The sequence below is a fragment of the Erythrolamprus reginae genome, chromosome 2 (genome assembly GCF_031021105.1).
Source record: "Erythrolamprus reginae isolate rEryReg1 chromosome 2, rEryReg1.hap1, whole genome shotgun sequence".
NCBI lineage: Eukaryota > Metazoa > Chordata > Lepidosauria > Squamata > Dipsadidae > Erythrolamprus > Erythrolamprus reginae.
Window position 1 is genome coordinate 217,243,736 of NC_091951.1, and position 23,075 is coordinate 217,266,810.

The 23,075-nt window shown below is 41.8% G+C and overlaps 1 protein-coding gene and 1 long non-coding RNA gene across 7 annotated transcripts in view; one reads left to right on the forward strand and one right to left on the reverse strand.

Annotated features, from left to right (window-relative positions):
* LOC139161969 (uncharacterized) overlaps positions 1-23,075 on the forward strand; it is a 71,245-nt gene that overhangs the window by 9,476 nt on the left and 38,694 nt on the right. For 3 of the 6 annotated variants that reach the window (XR_011558209.1, XR_011558205.1, XR_011558206.1), the window contains exons 1-2: positions 7,805-8,581; positions 10,476-11,320. The exons of 1 other annotated variant lie outside the window; for it this stretch is intronic. This is a non-coding gene — a long non-coding RNA (uncharacterized lncRNA). Of the gene's footprint in view, positions 1-7,804; positions 8,582-10,475; positions 11,321-23,075 lie in introns of those variants that run through there. 2 more of the 6 variants (XR_011558208.1, XR_011558207.1) reach the window with 2 other exon arrangements.
* Positions 1-23,075, reverse strand: part of AICDA (activation induced cytidine deaminase) — a 61,052-nt gene that overhangs the window by 2,744 nt on the left and 35,233 nt on the right. The window contains exon 3 of the mRNA XM_070741843.1: positions 4,171-4,441. Coding sequence (XP_070597944.1) covers positions 4,171-4,441 — 271 coding nt within the window. The remainder of the gene's footprint in view (positions 1-4,170; positions 4,442-23,075) is intronic.

Consider the following 23,075-nt stretch of genomic DNA (forward strand, 5'->3'; position numbering starts at 1 on the left):
CCAGCCCCGCACCCATGCCCACGCAGCGCAAACATGTACAGCGTCCAGCAACACATCCAGCCGCCACCGCCACTGTTGCCTCTGCCCTGGAGCTCCCACTCGCAGCCAACTGCCCTGCCGCCGCCCCGCAGCTACTGCCCAATGCTGCTGTTGCCGGTGTGGTGTACGAGAGAGAAAGAGAGAGAACAAGAGAGAGAGAGACACAGAGAGGGAGCAAGAGTGAGAGAAAAAGAAAGGGGGAGAGAAAGAAAGCAAGAGAAAGAGAAAGCAAGCAAGAGAGAAAGCGAGTGAGTGAGAGTGAGAGAAAGAAAGCAAGAGAGAGACAAAGAGACAGAAAGAGAGAGAAAGAAAGAGAGAGACAAAGAGATAAAGAGCATGAGAGATAGAAAGCAAGAGAAAGAGAAAAGGAAAGAAAGCGAGAAAGAAAAGGAGAGGAAGGTAGAGAGAGAGAGAAATGAGAGCAAAAAGGGGAGAAAAAAGAGAAATGAGAAAATGATTGAGGGAGAGAATGAGAGGAAAGAGAGAGAAACAAAAGAGAGAGAGAAGTGACTCGATTTAAACCATATAATAAAAAGCACCCAAAGAATAAAAGAGAAAAAAACCCCAGCCCTCACCTATTTTTGGAAATGGCTCAAAAGTGTGTATACACACACACACGCACGGGGGGGCAGGAGACAGGGATGGAAAAAGAGAGGAGAGTGTCTTGAGTGTCATTTTGTGTCATTTTGGTTGGTAGTGTGCCACAGGATTTTGTAAATGTAAAAAAAGTGCCGCTGGCTGGGCCTGGTTGAAAAGGTTCAACCCGGCTCAAAAAAGGTTGAAAATCACTGTTATAGACAATACAATGAAACAGGCAATAGATGAACCTTTTAGCTAAGGTGTGCCACAAGCACACTGCAATAGTATTGTGGGACTCTAACATCAATTGGGACACAAACACTACCAAATGGGAGATAAAACAGGTACCTGACAAACCTTGCAGACAACACTGTCACCCAAACAATAGAGGAGGGAACTGGAAGGTCAGCTATACTGGACTTTATTCTTACTAACAGAGATGAAATGATAACATGAAGTTATGGGAACTTTAGGAGAGAGCATGTTGAAATTCAACATGCTTCAGACACAAGTAATAGAACAAAGTCTTAAGTAGTGTCTTGGATTTTAAGAAAGCTGATTTCAACAAACTTAGGGCTCAGGAATTATTCCATGTATGGAAATCTCAAAGGGAAAATAACTTTAGAAGTTTGGGAAACTCTGAAATATGAAATTATAAAATCACAGTATAACCCAATACCACCAAGAAAAAAAATAAGAGACCACCAGATAAAATAGATTCATAAAGAATTATCTAGATAAACAGATAGACAAAAAGGACAAATATTTAAAAATGGAAAGAGGTCAAAGACGCTTTGAAACACTGAGAAACACCAAGGCACCCGGAGCAGCGGTCAGTGAAAGCGGCCGTTGTCCTGGGGGCGCCTGAGAGGCTTCAGAAGCGTGCTGGAGGGGGCCTGCTGGCGTGGGCTACAAAGCCAGAAGATGCTTTGAAACGCCGAGAAACACTGAGATAATTTTTTACTGGAATTGCTCCAGCTGCTCCTACACGCGTCTGAACGAGCAGCTGGAACTGGAACGGGCCTACGTGCTCTACTTTCTACAGTGGAATGACGGTTCCGGCTGGAGCCCATGACTTGGAACTCCTATGTTCTATCTTAGACCTAGTACTGTTCAGTATCTTCCCCTAGATGAGAGGATAGAAGGAGAGTTCAGCAAATTTTTAAATGACACCAAGCTCTGATAATAGCCAACTCCTTAGAACAGGGGTCCCCAAACCTTTTACAGAGGGGGGCCAGTTCACTGTCCCTCGGACTGTTGGAGGGCCGGACTATAAAAAAAACCTATGAACAAATCCCTATGCACACTGCACATACCGTATTTTAAATTAAAAAACAAAATGGGAATGTACTATTTAGAGGAGGGGAAGAAGTCTGAAATTCATATGTTTATGTTTTGTTTTTAATTTTCTTTTGTTAACATCTGATTGGCTATACAAGGTTTTATTGGTTTATAGAAAAATGTATAAAGAAAGAAGGAAGCGCTTTGGCATAATAAGTTAATAAATTAGAAATATAATTGGTGTACTTTTTGAAGGAACATTAAGGAGGGAATTTAATTTAAAATAAAATATGTACCTGGATGACAACATTAAAAAAAAAAACTTTTGCAACTTTTTTGTTTATTGATATTAGTTACTAACAAAATTTCACATTTTATTCATGGAAAATTAGATGGTACACTGTATTGTTTGAATGTATGTTGAGAGAAAAAATTTAAAAAAATTACACCCACACACCAAAAAGTCCTTCCTTCCCCCATCCCTCCATTCATTTCATTCTTCCTTCCTTGTTCCCTCCATTTCTTCTTCCTTCCTTCTTTCCTTCCTTCCTTCCTTTTCCCTCCATTTCTCATTCCTTCCTTCCCTCGCTTCCTCCCTCTTTCCTTCCTCTCCTTTCTCTCTCTCTCTCTTGCTTTCTTTCTCACTCACTCTCTTTCTCTCTCTTTTGCTTTCTTTCTCTCTTTCTCTTGCTTTTTCTCTTTCTTTCTTTCTCTCTCTTGCTCTCTCCCTCTCTTTCTCCCTCTCTCTTGCTATCTCTCTTCCTCCCTCCCTTTCTCTCTCCCTCTCTTTTTTCCCTGCCTTTCTTCTCTCCCTCCTTCCTTCCTCTCTACTTCTCAGTAACACTCAGTTGGCCATGCCCATTCAGTCACATGACTCCAATCAAGCCATGCCCACCAAGTCACGCCACGATAGTAAAAAAATTTGAACTTACAGCTATTGCAGCCTTTGTCTACCTATTATTTCCTGGGTCTGAGGTGGCTAAACACAGAATCTGTCAAAGGCCACTTTCTGCATGCTGCCCGTTCTCTCTTTGCCACACATTGCCCTGTTTCCCCTCTTTCAGAGGCCCCAGCTCTTACACAAATTTCCTGCTTTCTACCCCACAATCACCTCTTTCTTCATCCCATGATTTTATCTTCCTCCTTTGGTTGGTTGCCAGGGAAGGCAAGCTAGGCTGAGCCATCACCACTGGGTTCCCTGCCAGCCTGCATTTGTTCACCACCATTGTTGCAAGAAGCCAAAAAAGAGGCAGCAGCTGCAGGCTTCTTGGGCCGATAACTACTGGCCTCCGCTTTTCAAACACACCAAAAAACAGCTTCAGTCCCATGACCATCACTGCTATTGCCAACCTGCTCTATGGTGTGTGCGTACGGCTAGCACGAAGAACAGGGCGGAGATGGCAGTGATGGCCATGGAACTGAAGCTCATTTTGGGGGGCAAAGAATAAAAAAAATCCCCCCCAAATAAGCAGAAAACAAATACTGACTGTATGCACAGTTCTGAAAACATGGCTTCTGCGCATGTGCAGGAGGGGAAAAAACCAGAAAAACTCCCCCCCCCAGGCAAAAAAATTATTTTTTAAAAAAAGATGGTGGCACCCATTGACTGGCACCAACTGAACTGGTTAGATGGTGTCATCATGACATCACCAGTGGGTTGCTACTGGTTTGGGTGAGCCAGTCTGAACTGGGAGGAACCCACCTCTGTAGACCACCAATTCTCTTTGGACGAGAAAGAATGGTACAACTGTATATCAGAAATTAAATAAGATCCCAGGTGCCTTATTGGGGAACATCATGTAAGTTTAAACAGTAGTATGAACATTGCACAAAAAAGGAAAAAATAAATAAATGTAAAAATTATTGTCTTGTAGTATCACAGTAGTTTTGAAACATCTTGAAATTTTGGACTTTCAGAAGTCAAATATACAAAAAATTTACAAGAAATCATCTTTCAATTCTACAATAATTTTCAATTATTTTAATTTTTCATTTTACAGTTCCATGGGTTTTGTAAGGAATTATCATAGATTCCATAATGCTGACTCTTCCTTGACAGCATAGGCACTCCAATAATTTCAGTTTGCCAGGGCAGCATTAAGTGAAGAGGAATTGTCCTGGGACTCATATAATATATATATAACATAGTTAATATATAGATAATATAATGTTGCCCATGGGCTGTGGGCTGCTCATGTCTGCTTTACAGTGTTGACTATATTTTGCAATCACATTTGTTATTCTAGATGCCATTGTTCTGCAATGTCTTACCTTTGAAAGTCATGATGGCAATCTGAGCTCCTGCACGGTGTAGACGTCTCAACCCTTCAGGCTCAGCATTGCGCTCCTCACAGAAGTACAAACGGGCAGCAAAAATTCGCAATGTCAGATTAGGATATGCACACAAGAAGTCAGCAACATGCCGAGCACAATCGTAACATGGGCTCCAGGAGGTGAACCAAGTAATACGATAGCAATGTCTTGGATCCAGATCCCAAGTGGAAATGTAACGCAGGAAGAGAACTTCAACATGGCAACCTGACTAAATAGAAATGGTTCAGAAAAATTGGGATATGACCATTATACAATGAAAAGCAGTACCTATTAAACAACAAATATAATAATAATTATTATTATTATTATTATTATTTATTAGATTTGTATGCCGCCCCTCTCCGAAGACTCGGGGCGGATCACAACAATAATCAAAGACAATATAACATTGCAACAAATCTAATATTAAAAGAGAAAGATATATAAAACCCCAACAATTAAAAACCATGCAACACATACATACCAAAACATAAAATATAAAAGCCTGGGGGAGGTGTCTCAGTTCCCCCATGCCTAGCGATATAGGTGGGTCGTGAGTAATTTGCGAAAGACGAGGGTGGGGGCCGTTCTAATCTCCGGGGAGAGTTGATTCCAGAGGGCCAGTGCCGCCACAGAGAAGGCTCTTCCCCTGGGGCCCACCAAACAACATTGTTTGGTCGACGGGACCCGGAGAAGGCCAACTCTGTGGGACCTTATCGGCCGCTGGGATTCGTGCGGTAGAAGGCGGTTCCTGAGGTATTCTGGTCCACTGCCATGTAGGGCTTTAAAGGTCATTACCAACACTTTGAATTGTGACCGGAAACTGATCGGCAGCCAGTGCAGGCCACAGAGTGTTGTAGAAACGTGGGTGAATCTGGGAAGCCCCACGATAGGTCTCGGGGCTGCATTCCGCACGATCTGAAGTTTCTGAACACTTTTCAAAGGTAGCCCCATGTAGAGAGCGTTGCAGTAATCGAACCTCGAGGTGATGAGGGCATGAGCGACTGTGAGCAATGACTCCCTGTCCAAGTAGGGCCGCAACTGGTGCACCAGGCAGACCTGGGCAAACGCCCTCCTTACCACAGCCAAAAGATGGTGTTCCAATGTTAGCTGTGGATCGAGGAGGATGCCCAAGTTGCGAACCCTCTCTGAGGGGGTAAACAGTTTCCCCCCCCCCTAGGGTAATGGATGGACAGATGGAATTGTCTTTGGGAGGCAAAACCCACAGCCACTCCCTCTTGTCTGCGTTGAGTTTGAGTTTGTTGACACCCATCCAGACCCCAACAGCCTCCAGGCACCGGCACATCACTTCCACTGCTTCGTTGACTGAACATGGGGTAGAGATGTATAACTGGGTATCATCACCATACTGATACCTCACCCCATGCCCCTGGATGATCTCTCCCAGCAGTTTCATGTAGATATTAAATAGCATGGGGGAGAGGACCGACCCCTGAGGCACCCCACAAGGGAGAGACCTAGAGGTCGACCTCTGACCCCCCACTAACAGTGACTATGACCGGCCAGAGAGGTGGGAGGAGAACCACTGAAGAACAGTGCCTCCCACTCCCAACCCCTCTCACCAAGTCAAACTCTTCCCAGACAGATGGACAAAGACGTTTAGCCCCAGTCGCCTTGACTGACTCGTTGTCAGCCAATACTGCTATATAATTGGAGTTGAGGTCCGCCCAGATCCGAGCGACTTTATTCCTCGGCACTGCCCTGCAAGGGCTCCCCAACTCCCCCCTGATTTAGAAGGGAGCGTGTCACCCTAAGCAGAGCAGCCAGGCAGGATTCCGCTGTTGCAATCAAGGCGGCATGATACACGCATCTTGCTGCCTTGAGCGCCACTTTGTAAGTCTTAATAAAAACTCTTACAAGAGTTCGATCGGATTCGGACTTACTCTTCTTCCATTGCTTCTCTTGATGTCTCTTCTGGCGTTTCAATTCCCGGAGTTCTTTGTTGAACCTTGGGGCTCTACGGGATCTAGTGCCACAGAGAGATCCCAATGGCACAATTCGGTCAAGAACCTCCGCTGCAGCCTTGTTCCAGGCCTCAGCAAGAGACTCTGCCAAGCTGTGGACGAGTGAATCTGGTAAAACCCCAAGCTCACTCTGAAAACCCTCTGGGAAATGGTCTGACCATGACAAAGGCAATGTTTCTAAGCCCATTAGTCTCAGACCATTACTCAATTGCTATGAGAGGAATACCATGTCGGGTGTGTGTTCCCTCTCGTGAGTCGGACCCTGAACTACTTGGGCCAGGTCCATGGTTGTCACGGTGGCCATGAACTCCTGTGCTAGTCCAGAGGAACCGCCGAGTGACGGCAGATTGAAGTTCCCCAGGATAATAAGTCCGGGGAACTCCACCGCCAACCCGCCACCTCCTCGAGCAGCACAGACAGGGCTGTTGACATGCAGCTGGGAGGCAGGTATGTGAGTAACAAGGCCACCTGAACTCCTAAGTCTAACTTCACAAGGAGGGACTCACAACCCGCAATCTCAGGGGCAACAAGTCTACGCAGGCGAAGGTTCTCCTTGGCTACAATAGCCACTACTCCCCCCACTTCCCTGGGATCGAGGCTGATGCCATACCTGAAACCCAGCTGAGCATATTTCCAAGAGAGGGACTCCTCCCTCTGGGCCCAGCCAGGTTTCAGTCACACATGCCAGATCGGCCTCCTCATCCAGGATTAAATCCCGGATGCGGAGAGCTTTGTTTATGACTGATCTGGCATTGAGCAGCAGCAGCTTGAGCCCAGGGCCCGGATTACATTCATCACCAGTACCCCGGGTTGAGGTCACGAGACCGGAACAAGGGATCGCTTTTAAGCAGCGACCCCTTCTTCCTCCAGAACGGCTAGCCCGGTGACTCATGCCATATCTACCTCTCCCCAGCAAGACCAGGATATTCTGGCCTTCCGCCACCCCAGAGATAGGTGCCCCCTTCCCTCTTGCCTCTCCATCGCCAGATAGGCTACATTCAACATCCATACTATTCCCATTATTCATATACATGTCATCCCATCCACCCCACTCATTAAATCCACACAAATCAACCCTCCCACCCCAATCTTCCAACCTTAGCCCTCCCCCCTCATTCAATTCTTATATATTGTTCCCACAATTCCACCTTTCCCATTCATCCATCCTTAAAAATCCCCACAATAATTTAATTAAAAAATTAATATAAAGCTAAAAATTCAATGATTAATTATTAAAAATATTAAAAATATTAAGAAATATATTGTTTATTTATAGGCTGAATCTCGATCAGTATTGATTTGCTCAACCTACAAATAAAAATTGTATGATCAGAAGTAACACATTTTCTTAGATGATGTCACATCTTGCAAAGTTACTAGTGAAAAATTGTATATATCTGATTGTTTTCCTCCTATATCCATTCTTCTTCAAACATGGAAATAATATCAAGTCAAAGAATCTGTCTGTCTGTCTGTCTGTCTGTCTACATATCTATCCATCTACCATCTATCTATCTATCTATCTATCTATCTATCTATCTATCTATCTATCTAAAACTGAGTGTAGCTAAACATAGATTTTTGGTCTATTGGTCCTATGACATTTATTGAGGATATTTTTTTCTGCTCTTAAATAGTCAGTCTGAATCTGGCTTTCTGTAATTTAAATCCATTACTCTGCATTCTGCAAGGAGAGAAAAGAGGTACTGATCTTCTTCAATACAATATTCTTTAAAATATTTGACCAATCTATGTTACTCTCCCACCTGATTTTTTTCCCCAGGCTAACCTATCTAGCCTACCATTTTTTCTTCATTGGTCTTAAAATCAACCTTGCTGCTCTTCACCAATCATGTTTAATTTCCCTGAATCTTTAAAGTGTAGTACTAAAATAGGATATAGTATTCGAGATGAAATCTGAACCAAACAGAATGAAATAGAACAATTTCTTCTGATTTAGAAATTACAAGTATATTTATGTTGATGGAATCTAAAACCACACCTCTCCTTTTTGCAACCATATCATATTTATTTGCTGCTATCCCAAATTCTTAAAAAGAAGAAGGGGTGGGATCAATGGCCGCAGCGACACAGATTCTCCCTTCGCCAGTGAGGGGGACTCCAAATCCCCACCATTTGGGGGTTCTGATTCTTCTGAACCAGACCGAATCCTCCTTGAAGGGGAGATGATGCAGGGAATGCTACCAGGGGTTTGGGGTCAGCAGACAAACCAGCCCAGTCTCGCACCAGCGGCAATGTCTAAGCCGACAGTAGCCATGGAGACCACGCAACGCAATACAGGGATTGAAGAAGAGTGGTAACACCTGGAAAGAGGAAGATTCAAAGTGCTGGTGAGGTGAAGGAAAAAATTAAGCGGTGTGCTGGTGAGTGATGATTGGCAAAAAGGGATTGTAAACTTGTTTTTTCTGATTTTTTACTTTCAATAGAAACTAAAACTGCCAGAAATTGGAGAGGAAGCAGCTATTCAGTGGTGGGCAAATAGTGAAATGTTTCAGGCTACAGCAAAATGTTTTTAAACAAATGTTGGCCTTGTGGTGGAACATCTTTTCTGTTTTGGCTATGATGATGGAATGTGCTTGTTCTGCATTTACCTGTGAGAAGGAAGGATGCCATTAACTCTTGTTTGGGAGAGAATAGGCATATGTATTGACTGATGTAGACATAGTTATAGAACTGATAAAAGAAGAAAATTAAACACCTGAAGAGCCTGAGAATTGTTGTATAATGGATATTACTACCAGAAAGAGATTAAAGATACAGTTTGGCAATATGGAACAATGAATATGGAAATGGAAAAATATGCATGGCAGCACTACTTTTAAAGAAGAATATTGAGATAAAGTTATAAACATATAAAAGAACAAGCTTTTGTAAAATGATGAATTGATTGAATAGGAGTTAAATTATGAATTTTAATTTTATTTGGATTTTATTCTAGGGAATCATATTGGGAAAGAATGAATTCAGATTGGGGGATAGGAATGGGAAAGATTAATTAACAAGATGGAAAAGTATTAACTGAGTTATATATGTAACAATGTTTAATTAAGATATATTAAGATTATGAAAATTATTTTGGGGGGTAAATAATGAAATAATGGATAATGGAACAATGAAATAGTAGGATAATGAAAATAGAAAATGGTTATTACTATATTGGATGATTAATATTTTAATATTTGTAGAAGAAAGGTGAAAAAATACTAAGAATGAATTTTATATGTAATAAGGTTTAACTATAAGATAAGCAAAGTTATGTGAATTATACATGTGGATGAAGTATACTCTAATGGAATAATAGAACTATGGAAACAGAAAATATTGATTATTTTATAGGATGATTTTTATTTTTCAAGGAAATGGAAATAGTGAAAGTAAGAAATGATGATTATAGAATTTAAGTAAAATATGTGAATTATAAATTACAAATTATAACGTTTTGTAAGTTTATAAAAATTATAAACTATATTGACATAGATAGAGTAGGGCATGATGATTCCACTGGAGTTACAGTGATTTAAATTAGATCAGGATAGGAGGATCTTATTGAGTTTATGGTACTATAAAATGGAGTAGTTTTTACTGGGTTTACAATGATATAAAATAGATTAGGGTATGAGGAGTCCACTGGTTTTACAGTGATATAAGAGTAGGGCATGATGATTCCACTGGGTTCACAGTGATACAATTAGAATAGGGCGTGATGATTCCACTGGGTTTACAATGATTTTTTTAAAAACAGGGCAAGATTATTCCAATGGGTTTGCAGTGATACAATCAGAGTAGAGCATGATGATTCCACTGGGTTTACAGTAATATAAATAGATTAGGAAATGATGATTCCATTGGGTCTATATTGAAATATGAGGTATGATGATTTTACTGGGTTTATAGTTTAGACTAGGGCATGATGATTCCACTAGGTTTACAGTGGTATGAAATAGATTAGGGTATGAGGATTTTAATGGGTTTTTCGTACTATGAAACTGAGTAGGGTATGATGACTATATTGGGTTCATATGGGATACATGAAAGAAAAAGAGAAAAGGTATCTTTTTTCTTTTCCTTTCTTTTTTTTCCTTTTTCTTTTTTTGTTTACCTAGATTGGGTTTATTGGGACATATGTGATAAACTTTGGATTTCCCCCCTGAATTGATATATTCTTGATCCCTGTAATGGTTAGATAAAATTTAGGATTTAGTCAATATGAATGGGAATATTTGTGTTTTTTTCCTTTTTTTCTTTTCTTTGTTAAAGGGCAACTATTATAAAAATAGGGTTAAGAAGAGACTTCCGGGGCGGAGCCACGGTGAGCAGGCAGGAGAGAGCAACGCTCCGCTCTCTCAGACCTGGATCCTGACATTTGGAGGCCGAAATTTTGGCACATCCATACCGGAGTAGTGGGTGAAGAAGTGGGGGTTCCTTCGAATGTGGTGGTGGAAAGCAAACACCCTGCGTGAAGAAAGGAGTGCCCTGCAAACTCTGGTGCAGGAGAGCCGCCAACCAACATGGTGACGGTAGTGCTGTGACTGCCCATTGCAACAGAGGAAGCAAGGAAAGATATTACGATTCTGTTTTTTACAAGCAAAGAGACCCAACACAGTAATTAAACAAAATATTGGAGTAGATAAATAAGCGTTAATATAGCAAGTGTGACAGTAAATTACAAAAGGAACCACGAAAGTTAAATAGCGGCTATACAGCGGTGGGGGAAGCGAAAAAGAAAAAAGAAAAGAAAGAAAAGGAGATGTAAAAAACGCCCCCCCCCAAAAAAACAATAAATATTGGAAAACTGTATCCTAAAAAAAAAATGTTGGCGATTCAGTTAACAGTTTCACTTTAATCGTGGGAGCGGATTTGATGGCGATGGTGGTTTGACTGAGATGGAGACTGCGGAGGTTACGGAGTTTGCAGAAGCAGAGTTGGAGAGTTGGAAAGTTGAAAAAAAGAATGAGCCCTTTAAGCGACGGTGATAGAGTTCGGAAGAACGGAAGGTACCGGCAGGAGGAACCAGAGGAAGGTGACACGTTCCGGAAAAGAAAGATAGAAGGAACCAGAGAGAGACAAGTTAAACAGAAAGAGCAGCAATATCCAGCAAAGCAGTAAGTGTAAAGAGGGGGAGGGAAGCAAACAAAGGATAAAGGAAACTTTAACATTAACATTAACAGGGGCAAAGGAAGCGGTGAACTAAAGAATTAGAGGAGGAAACGGTAACAGACAGTGACAGAGAACTCTAACTTTTTTTCCGTTCTGGTGATTACAGGGAATAAGGAATTTGAAAGAGGAAATGCCTATGTTGAATTAAGAACAGTGAAAAAGACTCATAAAAAAACCAACCTAAATTAATTTAAGTCATTGATGCATTGAACTCTATTGATTAAACACTATTAACTATTAATTATTAATTATTACTACTGCTATTGCTATTACCATTGATTGAAAGGGGGGAAAATCTTGTTTACTATTTTATAAGTGTTATTAAGAACCTAAGATTTATTAAGGTATTTAAGATAAGGTATTATGGTATTTAAGATAGTTATTTCCACAATCAGCTACATAATTACTTATTGGCTAGTTGAGTTTCCCCCCCCCCCCCGGCTTTGTGATTTATTGCTAAAAGGCTCAATATTTTCAATGATAATATAGATTAATTATTATACATTAAGATATAGATTAAGATTAAGATAAAGATTGATTTAGAATTAAATTTAGAATTAAATTCGTTTAGCAGCTATATTACAATATATGTTGAGTTTAAGAATTAATTTCAAAGTTAATAACTATTAATAATATCACTATATATATAATTATTAATTATTATTAATAATTATTATTCCTATTGAAAGGGAAACTGAGGGAAATTGTATGGTAGAGTGGAGTGAAGTAGTTAAAGCAATCAAAATGTCCACATTTCAGAAATATGTTTTAAAAACTCCCTTTAACCCAACCTTACAAACAGGTTCACCCTCAACCCAAAAATCAATAACCAGCATGTTAGCAATTGAAAAAACAAGTAATACTTCACAATCAACACAGGAAACATTATTGGCAATCCAAGAAACAATGTTAAAACTCCAAGAAAAATTAGATAGAAATCATGAGACAATGAGGGAAGATATGCAAAAAATGGATAATAAAATAGAAATACCGTATATATTCGAGTATAAGCCGAGTTTTTCAGCCCCAAAAATGGGCTGAAAAACCCGACCTCGGCTTATACTCGGGTCACCACAAGAGGGCGCCGGGTCACCACAAGAGGGCGCACCGCGGGAGCCCGGGAGACAGCTGCCTTCCCTTCCCCGGGTCCAGCAAAGTTGCCAGCCAACTGCTCCAACGGCGTGCGAGAGAGGAACAGACGATGCGAAGCTGGTGAGGTTGGGGGGGGGACTCATGAAGCAGGAATCCCCCCCCGACTTCCCATCGTCTTTTCCCCTCTCGCACGCCATCGGAGCAGTTGGCTGGCAACTTTGCTGGACCCGGGGAAGGCAGCTGCCCTACCCTTCCCACAGCCGCGTCACTCGGAGCCCCCTTTTACTTCCCTCTTGGAGCTCCTGTCGGCATCTTGCAGCTGCCTTCCCTTCCCCGGGTCCAGCAAAGTTGCCAGCCAACTGCTCCGACGGCGTGCAAGAGAGGAACAGACGATGCGAAGCTGGTGAGGTCGGGGGGGGACTCATGAAGCAGGAATCCCCCCCCCCCGACTTCCCATCATCTTTTCCCCTCTCGCACGCCATCGGAGCAGTTGGCTGGCAACTTTGCTGGACCCGGGGAAGGCAGCTACCCTACCCTTCCCACAGCCGCGTCACTCAGAGCCCCCTTTTACTTCCCTCTTGGAGCTCCTGTCGGCATCTTGCAGCTGCCTTCCCTTCCCCGGGTCCAGCAAAGTTGCCAGCCAACTGCTCCGACGGCGTGCAAGAGAGGAACAGACGACGCGAAGCTGGTGAGGTCGGGGGGGGACTCATGAAGCAGGAATCCCCCCCCCCCGACTTCCCATCGTCTTTTCCCCTCTCGCACGCCGTCGGAGCAGTTGGCTGGCAACTTTGCTGGACCCAGGGAAGGGAAGGCAGCTGCAAGACAACGACAGGAGCAAGAGGGAAGTAAAAGGGCGCTCTGGCTTCCCCTCGCCTTTTTCCCCTCGCACGCCATTGGGGCAGTCGCGGGGAAGAAGAGAGAGAGGGTGCCTACGTGCACCCTTTCTCTCTCCCCCCCTCCACCTCACCGGCTGGTGCCTTTGCTTGAGCCTGCGAGAGGAGGCAGTGGGAGGGGTGCGGCAGTTGCCACCTCTCCCCAGCTCAAGCAAAGGCGCCTCCAAAGGCAGCACACACAGTGAGAGAGAATGAGTGCGAGCCTGAATGAGAAGCGGCTGGCTACCTTCTTGTGTCCCCTTTTGGTTGCGTTTAAAACCCAGAGCTTGAAGTTCTCCCTGAGTTGGGAGGAGAGGAAAACGTACCATTTGGCAGCTGATTGATTCGCACTTGCACGGGCTGGGTGAGGAGAACGCCTACACAGCCTTAGGCGGCTGGGAAAGTGAGGGGGAGCCAAGGGAACAAAAAAGGGGCGAGGATCAGCTTTGGAGGGTGTGTGTGTGTGTGTGTGTGTGAGCGCCTGTCCACCCTGCAAAGAATGCCAGCTACTTCTTTGAAACCGGGAGGGTTTTTTTTCTCCTCGCTCACTCTGTGTGTGTATTTGTCAACAAATAAACCCTATCTGAGTCGGCAGGAAGCCGGAGGAAGCCCTAGAGCGGCGTGGGGGGTGGGCTTGTGAATGAAAGGGAAGCCAAGGCAACAAAGAAAAAGGGGAAGGATGAATTTTGGAGGGCGAGTGTGTATGTGTTTGTGTGCGTGCCCGCCCCCTCCCCCCCCCCCCGACAAATGCCAGTTACCTCTTTGAAGGAGGTGTAGCCAAAGTGCCTCCTTTCCCCCTGGCTGAAACCAGCAGGTTTTTTTTTTTTACTCCTCACTCCCTTAAAGTGTGTATTTGTCAACAGGTTTTAACTATTCCTTGCCCTCTCTGAGTTGCCCTTAGTTGGATTAAAAAGACCTCCTGCTGTCCGATTCTCCTCCCCCTCTTTTGAAAAGATTTAAACTGTTTAAAAATGGTATCTTGTGGTAGTTGCTGTCCTTGCTTGGATAGGATTTAATAATGTGTAATGAGGCAAGAGCTAGACAGGAATTTCTTAAGTGTGTTTGTGGATCTTTAAAAGTTGCCTTTTATAAAGTGGGTTTGAGAGCATATCTATCTATCTATCTATCTTTCTATGTATCTCTCTATCTTTCTATGTATCTATCCATCTATCTATTTATCTATCTATCTATCTATTTATCTATCATTCTGTCTATCTATCTATCATTCTATTTATCTATCTATCATTCTATCTATCTATCTATCTATCATTCTATCTATCTTTCTATCATTCTATCTATCATTCTATCTATCTACCTATCTATCTATCTATCATTCTATCTATCTATCTATCTATCTATCTATCTATCTATCTATCTATCTATCTATCTGGTTTTCTATGCTGATAACCTCACAGCAGCTAATGCTGAAGCTGTTTGGACATACAGATTTATTTATTTATTTATTTAATTGGATTTGTATGCCACCCCTCTCTCCAAGGACTCAGGGCGGCTCACAGCATATATAAAAACAGAACAATAATGTAAATCCAATTAATGATGAGAAGGAATTCAGTTTTGAAGGATTTTAACTCTTAGGTTTTAGCTTTGTTGCTGATCGAGCTACTTTTTTTACTTTTTAATTTATTGTTAATATTGTTAATTTGTTTACCCTCTTTTAAATTTACAGAGCTAGTTTACTGGTTTTCTTTAAAATAAATATTCTAAAACATGTCTCAATTAATGTAATTTTATTGGTTTCCATTTTTATAAGTTACCAGTAGCCACTGCATTTTCTAACCTCGGCTTATACTCGGGTCAGTGGTTTTCCCAGTTTTTTGTGGCAAAAATTGGTGCCTCGGCTTATACTCGGGTCGGCTTATACTCGAGTATATACGGTAATTCATCAAATCTTAGAGAAAAATGAAAAAAGGATAGAACAAATTGAAAAAGAGCAGAACAAAATGAAAAAAGTAGATACAATAGATCAAAAGCTTATGTTGATGAACAAAGAGTTAGAAGAATCAATAATTAATTTAGAGATGGACACAGCAGAGTTTTATATTAGATTTCAAAATATAGAAGAAGATAAAAATGAAAACCTAGTAGAGACAATGACAGAAATGATAGCCAATATTCTACAAAAAGACAAGCAAGGAACTACAAATGGAATAGACAAAATTTACAGGGTGGATACTAACTATGCCCGGAAACATAAGCTCCCTAGAGAAGTACATGTAAGGTGTGCCAAAAAAGAAATTATAAATGAAATATTAAAAATTACAAAAGATGATACAGTAGTACATAAAGGGAAAGAAATCAGAATTCTTAAGCAAATACCAAAAAAACTAAGGGACAACTGAAGAGGATATTGCCCATTGGCAAAACAATTAAATAAAAGGAAAATCCTCTTCAGATGATTAGTTGCAGAAGGAATGCTCATCACATGGAAAGGGAGAAAAATCAAAATAGACAACGAATTAATGGCACAGGAATTTTATGAAGAATTTATAATAGAAGAAAGATCAGAACTAGAAAGCCAAAGCCAGGAAGAACAACCCTTAATAGATTTAGACAGTGGGAAAGAAGGAACATCCAAAGGTAAAGAACAGGAGGAAGAAAGAATGCTCACAAGAGTACAGAAGGAAAATAGAATAAATAGAAGGCAAATACGAAACTAAGTGGGTATGGAAACAACGGTTAATCTACTCTCAATTAATGTAGATGGTTTAAATTCATATGTCAAAAGAAAACATATACAGTGATCCCCCGTTTATTGCGTCCCCAACCATTGCGAACAGGGTACTTCGCTATTTTTCAACCCGGAAGTCAAAATACCATCTACGCATGCATGCCCGTTTTTTCTATGGGCACGCATGCGTAGATGGCAACCGGGAGATCAGCTGCTGGGCGGCTTCCCTGAGTCTTCCCCCTCTTGCTGGCGTCAGCAAGGAGTTTCCCCACCGCCCACGCAAACTCCTCGCTGCCACCCGCCCTTCGCCCGCCCACGCCGGACTCAGCTCAAAAGCGCCGATAGCAAGCGGCAAGGAACGGCTTGTCCACGCTGGTTCTCGGCACTTTCGAGCTCCCGGACTCAGCTCGAAAGCGGCGAGAATGAACGGCGTGGACAAGCCGTTCCTTGCCGCTTGCTATCGGCGCTTTCGAGCTGAGTCCGGGAGCGAATTCGCTCCCGGACTCAGCTCAAAAGCGCCGATAGCAAGCGGCAAGGAACGGCTTGTCCACGCCGTTCGTTCTCGCCGCTTTCGAGCTGAGTCCGGGAGCGAATTCGCTCTCGGACTCAGCTCGAAAGCGGCGAGAATGAACGGCGTGGACAAGCCGTTCCTTGCCGCTTGCTATCGGCGCTTTCGAGCTGAGTCCGGGAGCAAATTCGCTCCCGGACTCAGCTCGAAAGCGCCGAGAATGAACGGCGTGGACAAGCCGTTCCTTGCCGCTTGCTATCGGCGCTTTTGAGCTGAGTCCGGGAGCGAATTCGCTCCCGGACTCAGCTCGAAAGCGCCGAGAGCCAGCGCCCCCCGGACCCCCAACCCGGGTTTGGGGGGCTGCTAGGAAGCCCTCCATGCCGGCGGCAAACAGCCGCGCCGCCCCCAATCTTCGGCTCCTCGCTAGCGCTGTGGGAGTAAAAACACCATCTGCACATGCGCAGATGGTGTTTTTACTTCCGCAGCGCTACTTCGCGAAAACCCGCTCGTTGCGGGGGGTCCTGGAACGGAACCCTCGCAACGAGCGGGGGATCACTGTATTTAGCAAACTACAAGAATAAAATTTGAATATTATCTGTTTACAAGAAGTGCACATCTCAAAAGCAAATGAAAAACAATTAGAAAATGATAAATTAGGAAAAATATTTACAGCCCTATCACACAATAAAAAAAAGAGGGATTGCGGTATATGTGAAAAAAGAATTAGATCCCCCCAAAATATACGCTGACAAAAAAGGAAGAATCTTAATAATTTCAGTTTTAATTTGTAATGTACAAGTAACACTAGTAGTTTTATATGCACCAAATAAAAATCTTAAAACTTTTTTTATAATTTGCATCAGAAATTAGTAGAATTGGAAGTTGAAGATATTTGTGTTATTGGAGATTTTAATGGTATAATTGATGCTATTAAAGATTACAAAAGTGCCAATAAAAATCTGTACAAAAAAAGGAAAGTGCTCCCGAAAACATTCCACCAAATGTGTGAAGAATTAAGTTTCAGAGATTGCTGGAGATTAAGAAATAAAAACAAAAGAGAATACACATTTTATTCTAACGCCCACCAAAGTTGGTCTAGAATAGATATGGCTTGGGCTAAAGGCAAAGTAGGAAATTTAATTAATCAGATTCAAATTGACATAAATGATTGGGCAGACCATAATCCAATAAAAATTCTATGGAAAGGTGAAGGTAGGAAAAATAAAAGATGGATGTTAAATTTGCAACTATTAAAAGATCAAAAATATATAGATTGGATCAAAAAAGAAATGGAATTATTTCTTAAAGAAAACAATAACTCAGAAACTTCTTTGCAGAATTTATGGGACACAGCCAAAGCTTACCAAAGAGGACAAACAATAGCCTATGCATCTAGAAAAAATAAAGAAAAAAGACAAAGTAAAAACGAGTGGATATATAAATTGAAAAACCTAGAAAAAGAATCTCAGAATGACCCGGGAAACCAAAATATAAGACAACAAATTACGCTAATTAAACATAAATTAGAATTAGTAGAGCAAGAAGAGGTAATAAGGAAATTAAGAGCAGTAAAACAAAATCAATTTGAAAATGCAAACAAACAAAATTGAGGAAAGAAAAAGAAAAAAGATTAATTCAACAGCTAATAGATAAGAATAAAATGACACACCATCAACTAGAAAAAAACAAAGAAATAGCATTAGAATACTATAAAGAACCACAATGATAATATCAGTGAAGAAGATATATTAAAATACTTAGAAAAATCTAAAATTAAGCCTATAAGCAAAGAAGATAAAGAAATGTTAAATAAAGAAATAACTAAAGAAGAATTAGAAAAGGCAATCATGAAACAGAACAATAACAAAACCCCTGGACCAGATGGACTTCCAATTGAATTTTACAAAGCAACATTACATATAACAGGAGACCTATTATTAGAAATTTACAATAATATGTTAAAAAATGCAGTATACCCTCTATCCTGGCAAGAAGCCAATATAACATTGATACACAAAGAAGGAACAGATGCAGATCAAATTAAAAACTACAGACCAATATCTCTGCTGAATGTAGATTACAAATTACATATGTCAATTATAGCAGAAAGACTGAAAAAAATATTAAACAAAACAATACATCCAGACCAGAATGGTTTTCTGCCTAATAGACAAATAAGACACAATACTAGAATAACCTTAAATATGTTAGAATACTACGAAACCCATAGTGACAAAGAATTCACAATGCTATTTTTGGACGCCAAAATTTTGGACGTATATACTCGAGTATAAGTCGCTCCGACTATAAGTCGAGGTGCCTACTTTTGCCACAAAAACTGGGAAAATTTATAAACCCCTGTATAAGTCGAGGGTGGAAATTGCAGCGGCTACTGGTAACTTATAAAAATGGAAACCAATAAAATTACATCAATTGAGGCATCAGTAGATTAAATATTTTAGAATATTTATTTCAAAGAAAGCCAGTAAACTAGCTCTGTAAGTTTAAAAGAGGGTAAACAGGTATATATCCCCCAAGGCAGGTATAGGCAAAAAAAATGCAAGTACCTAGGTACTTACCTCAATCCCCTGCTCCTGCTGGTTTGGGTTAGGGTTAGGATACTTGACCTCTCCTTGCCTCAAAGAGATACAATTTCCCTCTATATTTACAATTACTGAACATCCAAAATATACTTAATTCTATGTATATATGCCATATGTGTAAATAAATATTACACACAGGCACACAAAAATATACTGTACATTATCTACTATATAAACTGTATGTGTATATACAGAGAGAGAAAGAGAGAGAGCTCTTGTAAAATTATATATGGTACATTCAACCTCACTTACTGTAATAGGAAAACAAACCCAGAGTCCACTTTCTGCCACACAGTTAACCATAACTAGAACATTACACATGTCTTCAGATGTACCGGTACTTCCCTAGCTTGCACATCACTGTTAGAGCTAGGAAATGTCATGGATTGAGTAAAATGTGGTGATTTTCACTTAACAATGCTTTTGCTTAACAACAAATTTTGAGCTCAATTGTGGTCATAGGTCTCTGTCTGTCTGTCTGTCTGTCTGTCTGTCTGTCTTCCTTTCCTGTCTGTCTGCGCCCCCCTCCTGTCCCCTCCCCGGGTAAATTACAGAGTTAATACTGTATTGTTTTTTTATTTAAGGTTACAAAGCTAATGAAGAATCATTTTGAGTATTCTTTAAAATTTCTTCAGTGAGATCCATAGCTAATCTGGCAAAAAAAAATTCACCTGGCAAAAATTTTTATTGTTGACATTAGGCACAGCCAGAGAGATGTCTTAAAAGGCAAACAAACTGTCAAAAAAGTATGTTTTTTAAAAATATAATATTTTGGTTGTTGAATTTAGTTCTGCCTTGGCGCGGGGCAGCTCCCGCAGATGGGTGGCTGGCGAGGACCATGCATTCCCATCTTTGTGTCCGCTGGGGTTAAAGGAAAGTTTAGGGACCCCCGCCCCTTGGAGAAATGCCTCGTTGGTGACATTCTGAGCATTTTTGCCTCCCCACTCCGAAAACCCCACTTCTCGGCAGCTTGCCGAGGCTGAGAGGAGAGTGATTTTAAAAGGCACTCTCAGCTTGGGGTTTTCTCCCAGCTGAAATGTTGCTCGCCCGCCGCCCTCAACACCCGCTTTGTCCTCGACCCGGCAGAAGAAAACCGCGTCCTTTCCTGTTGCTCTCTTCCCGAGAGGTGGGGTGAGGGGGTGTTGAGAAGACAAGCAAGAATCCACCCCCCCCACACACACACACCTCATCGGCTTTTCCCCCCTCTAGCGCGGCATTGGAGTGTTTGGCTGGCTCCTTTTCTTGCGGGGAGAGGGGGAAAAAGCTGGGGAGGGGGTGGATTCTTGCTTCTATCTTCTCGCCACCCCCCCCACCACACCTCACCGGCTTAGGAATGTCGTTGCCTCCCACAGCCACTTCCCCACGCGCTTTGGATGTGCCTGCCTTTCCTACAGCGAAGACAGGTGGCACCTTCCCGAAGGGCTCAGCTAAGCGGGTGGGGGAAGGGCTGGCCATTTGCCGCCTCTCTCCGCTGTAGGAGGGGCAGGCGCAAGCAAAGCAACGTTCCAAAGCAGTCTCCGGGAAGCGACCGAGGGAAAGGCAGTCGTCTGCCTTTCCTTCAGCTCAAAAGAGGAGGCAAATGCCCTGCCTTCCCCCAGCCGGTTAACCGAGCGCTTCAAGTTAACCGGCTGGGGGAAGGCGGGGCATTTGCCTCCTCTTTCGGGCTGAAGGAAAGGCAGACGATTGCCTTTCCCTTGGTTGCTTCCCGGAGACCGCTTTGGGACATTGCTTTGGGAGAGGGGGCAACTGCTCCCGGTTTAAGAAGCAAGAATCCCCCCCCCAGCGAAACGGCTTTTTTCTTGTTTAGCGTGGCGTTCGAGTGGTTGGCAGGTTCCTTTGCTTGCACGCAAGAGTCAACCACTCGAACGCCGCGCTAAACAAGAAAAAAGCCGTTTGGCTAGGGGGGGGATTCTTGCTTCTTAACTGGGAGCAGTTGCCCCCTCTCCCAAAGCGATGTCCCAAAGCGGTCTCCGGGAAGCGACCGAGGAAAAGGCAATCGTCTGCCTTTGCTTCAGCCCGAAAGAGGAGGCAAATGCCCCGCCTTCCCCCAGCCGGTTAACTTGAAGCACTCGGTTAACCGGCTGGGGGAAGGCAGGGCATTTGCCTCCTCTTTTGAGCTGAAGGAAAGGCAGACGATTGCCTTTCCCTCGGTCGCTTCCCGGAGACCGCTTTGGGACATCGCTTTGGGAGAGGGGGCAACTGCCCGGTCAAGAAGCAAGAATCCACCCCCTAGCCAAACGGCTTTTTTCTTGTTTAGCGCGGCGTTCGAGTGGTTGGCAGGTTCCTTTGCTTGCACGCAAGAGCCAACCACTCGAACGCCGCGCTAAACAAGAAAAAAGCCGTTTGGCTAGGGGGTGGATTCTTGCTTCTTGACCGGGCAGTTGCCGCTTCTTTCTAGCTGAAGCAAAGGAAGACGGCTGTCTTTCCCTCAGCCGCTTGCGCCCTCTTGTGGTGACATGTCAGTCACCCGAGTATAAGTCGAGGTCGGGTTTTTCAGCCCATTTTTGGGCTAAAAAAACCCGACTTATACTCGAGTATATACGGTATATGGAAATGTAGCTGGTCTTAAAATAAATAGGAATAAAACAAAAATATTAACTAAAAACTGTAAACAAGACCAAGCTACGATATTGAAAGAAATAACTGGATTTCAAATAGGGAAAAAAATCAAATACTTAGGAATTTGGTTCACATCGAGATACTCATCTTTAAAAGAATTAAATTATACGAAACTTCTAAATAAAACTAAAGAAGACTTAGAAAAATGGTCCAATTTAAATCTATCTTTAATGGGAAGGATTAATACAATAAAATCGAATATACTTCCAAGATGGCTATATCAATTAGACAAAAAAAAAAAATCAAATATAAATAAAATAATTTCTAAATTTATTTGGCACAACAAAAAACCAAGGATAAGTATCAAAGCATTGCAAGATTCAAGAGTGAGAGGAGGATTTGGCCTTCCGAATTTAGAATTATACTATCAGTCAACCAATTATGGATCAAAGAATGGATCAATTTGGACAATACTAAAATACTAACAATAGAAGGACATAATATTAACGAGGGCTGGCATGCATACTTGTGGGAAAGGGAACATATAAAACATTCATATTTTAGACAACATCAAATTCGGAACACCCTATTGGAATACTGGCGAAAAGTAAGGAAAAAACATTACAGAGAAGTGCCCAAATACATCTGAACATAATAAATCAAAATCAAATAAAAACATGAAGAACTTTTAGATACCAAGGGAGGTATAAAAAGTAGAGAAAAACTTAAAAATGAAGGCCTAGAACTAGATTGGTTACCATATTTTCAAGTACAAAGCAGATATAAAAAAGATTTAATCGAATTTGGAATATGCAAAAAACCTAATGAAATTGATAAAATACTAACAGGATCAGATAAAAAATTTATCTCCAAAATGTATAATTATCTATTAAATTATGAAAATATAGAAGAAATAGTCAAGCATAACATGATAGCATGGATGACAAATCAGTTATGCAATTCAATTAGATGATTGGGAAAAACTATGGAAAATAAATTATAAGATGACATTATCTATACTATATAAAGAAAACCTACATAAGATGTTTTACCAATGGCACTATGCCCCAGCACGCCTAGCTAAAATCCACCCGAGTATAAGTAATAAATGCTGGAAATGCAAAACGGCCATAGGAACATACTATCACATTTGGTGGTTATATCCAGAAGCAAAAAATTTTTGGAACAGAACTCAGAATTGGCTGGAAGAAATATTGAAATATAAACTAGAAACAAAACCAGAAATGTATCTATTAGGAAACAATTAGAGGTCAACACAGCAAAGAAGATTATTATTTAATAACTCACATACTAACATCAGCAAGATTGGTGTTCGCACAAACCTGGAAACAAGAAATGATACCAAATGAAGAGATG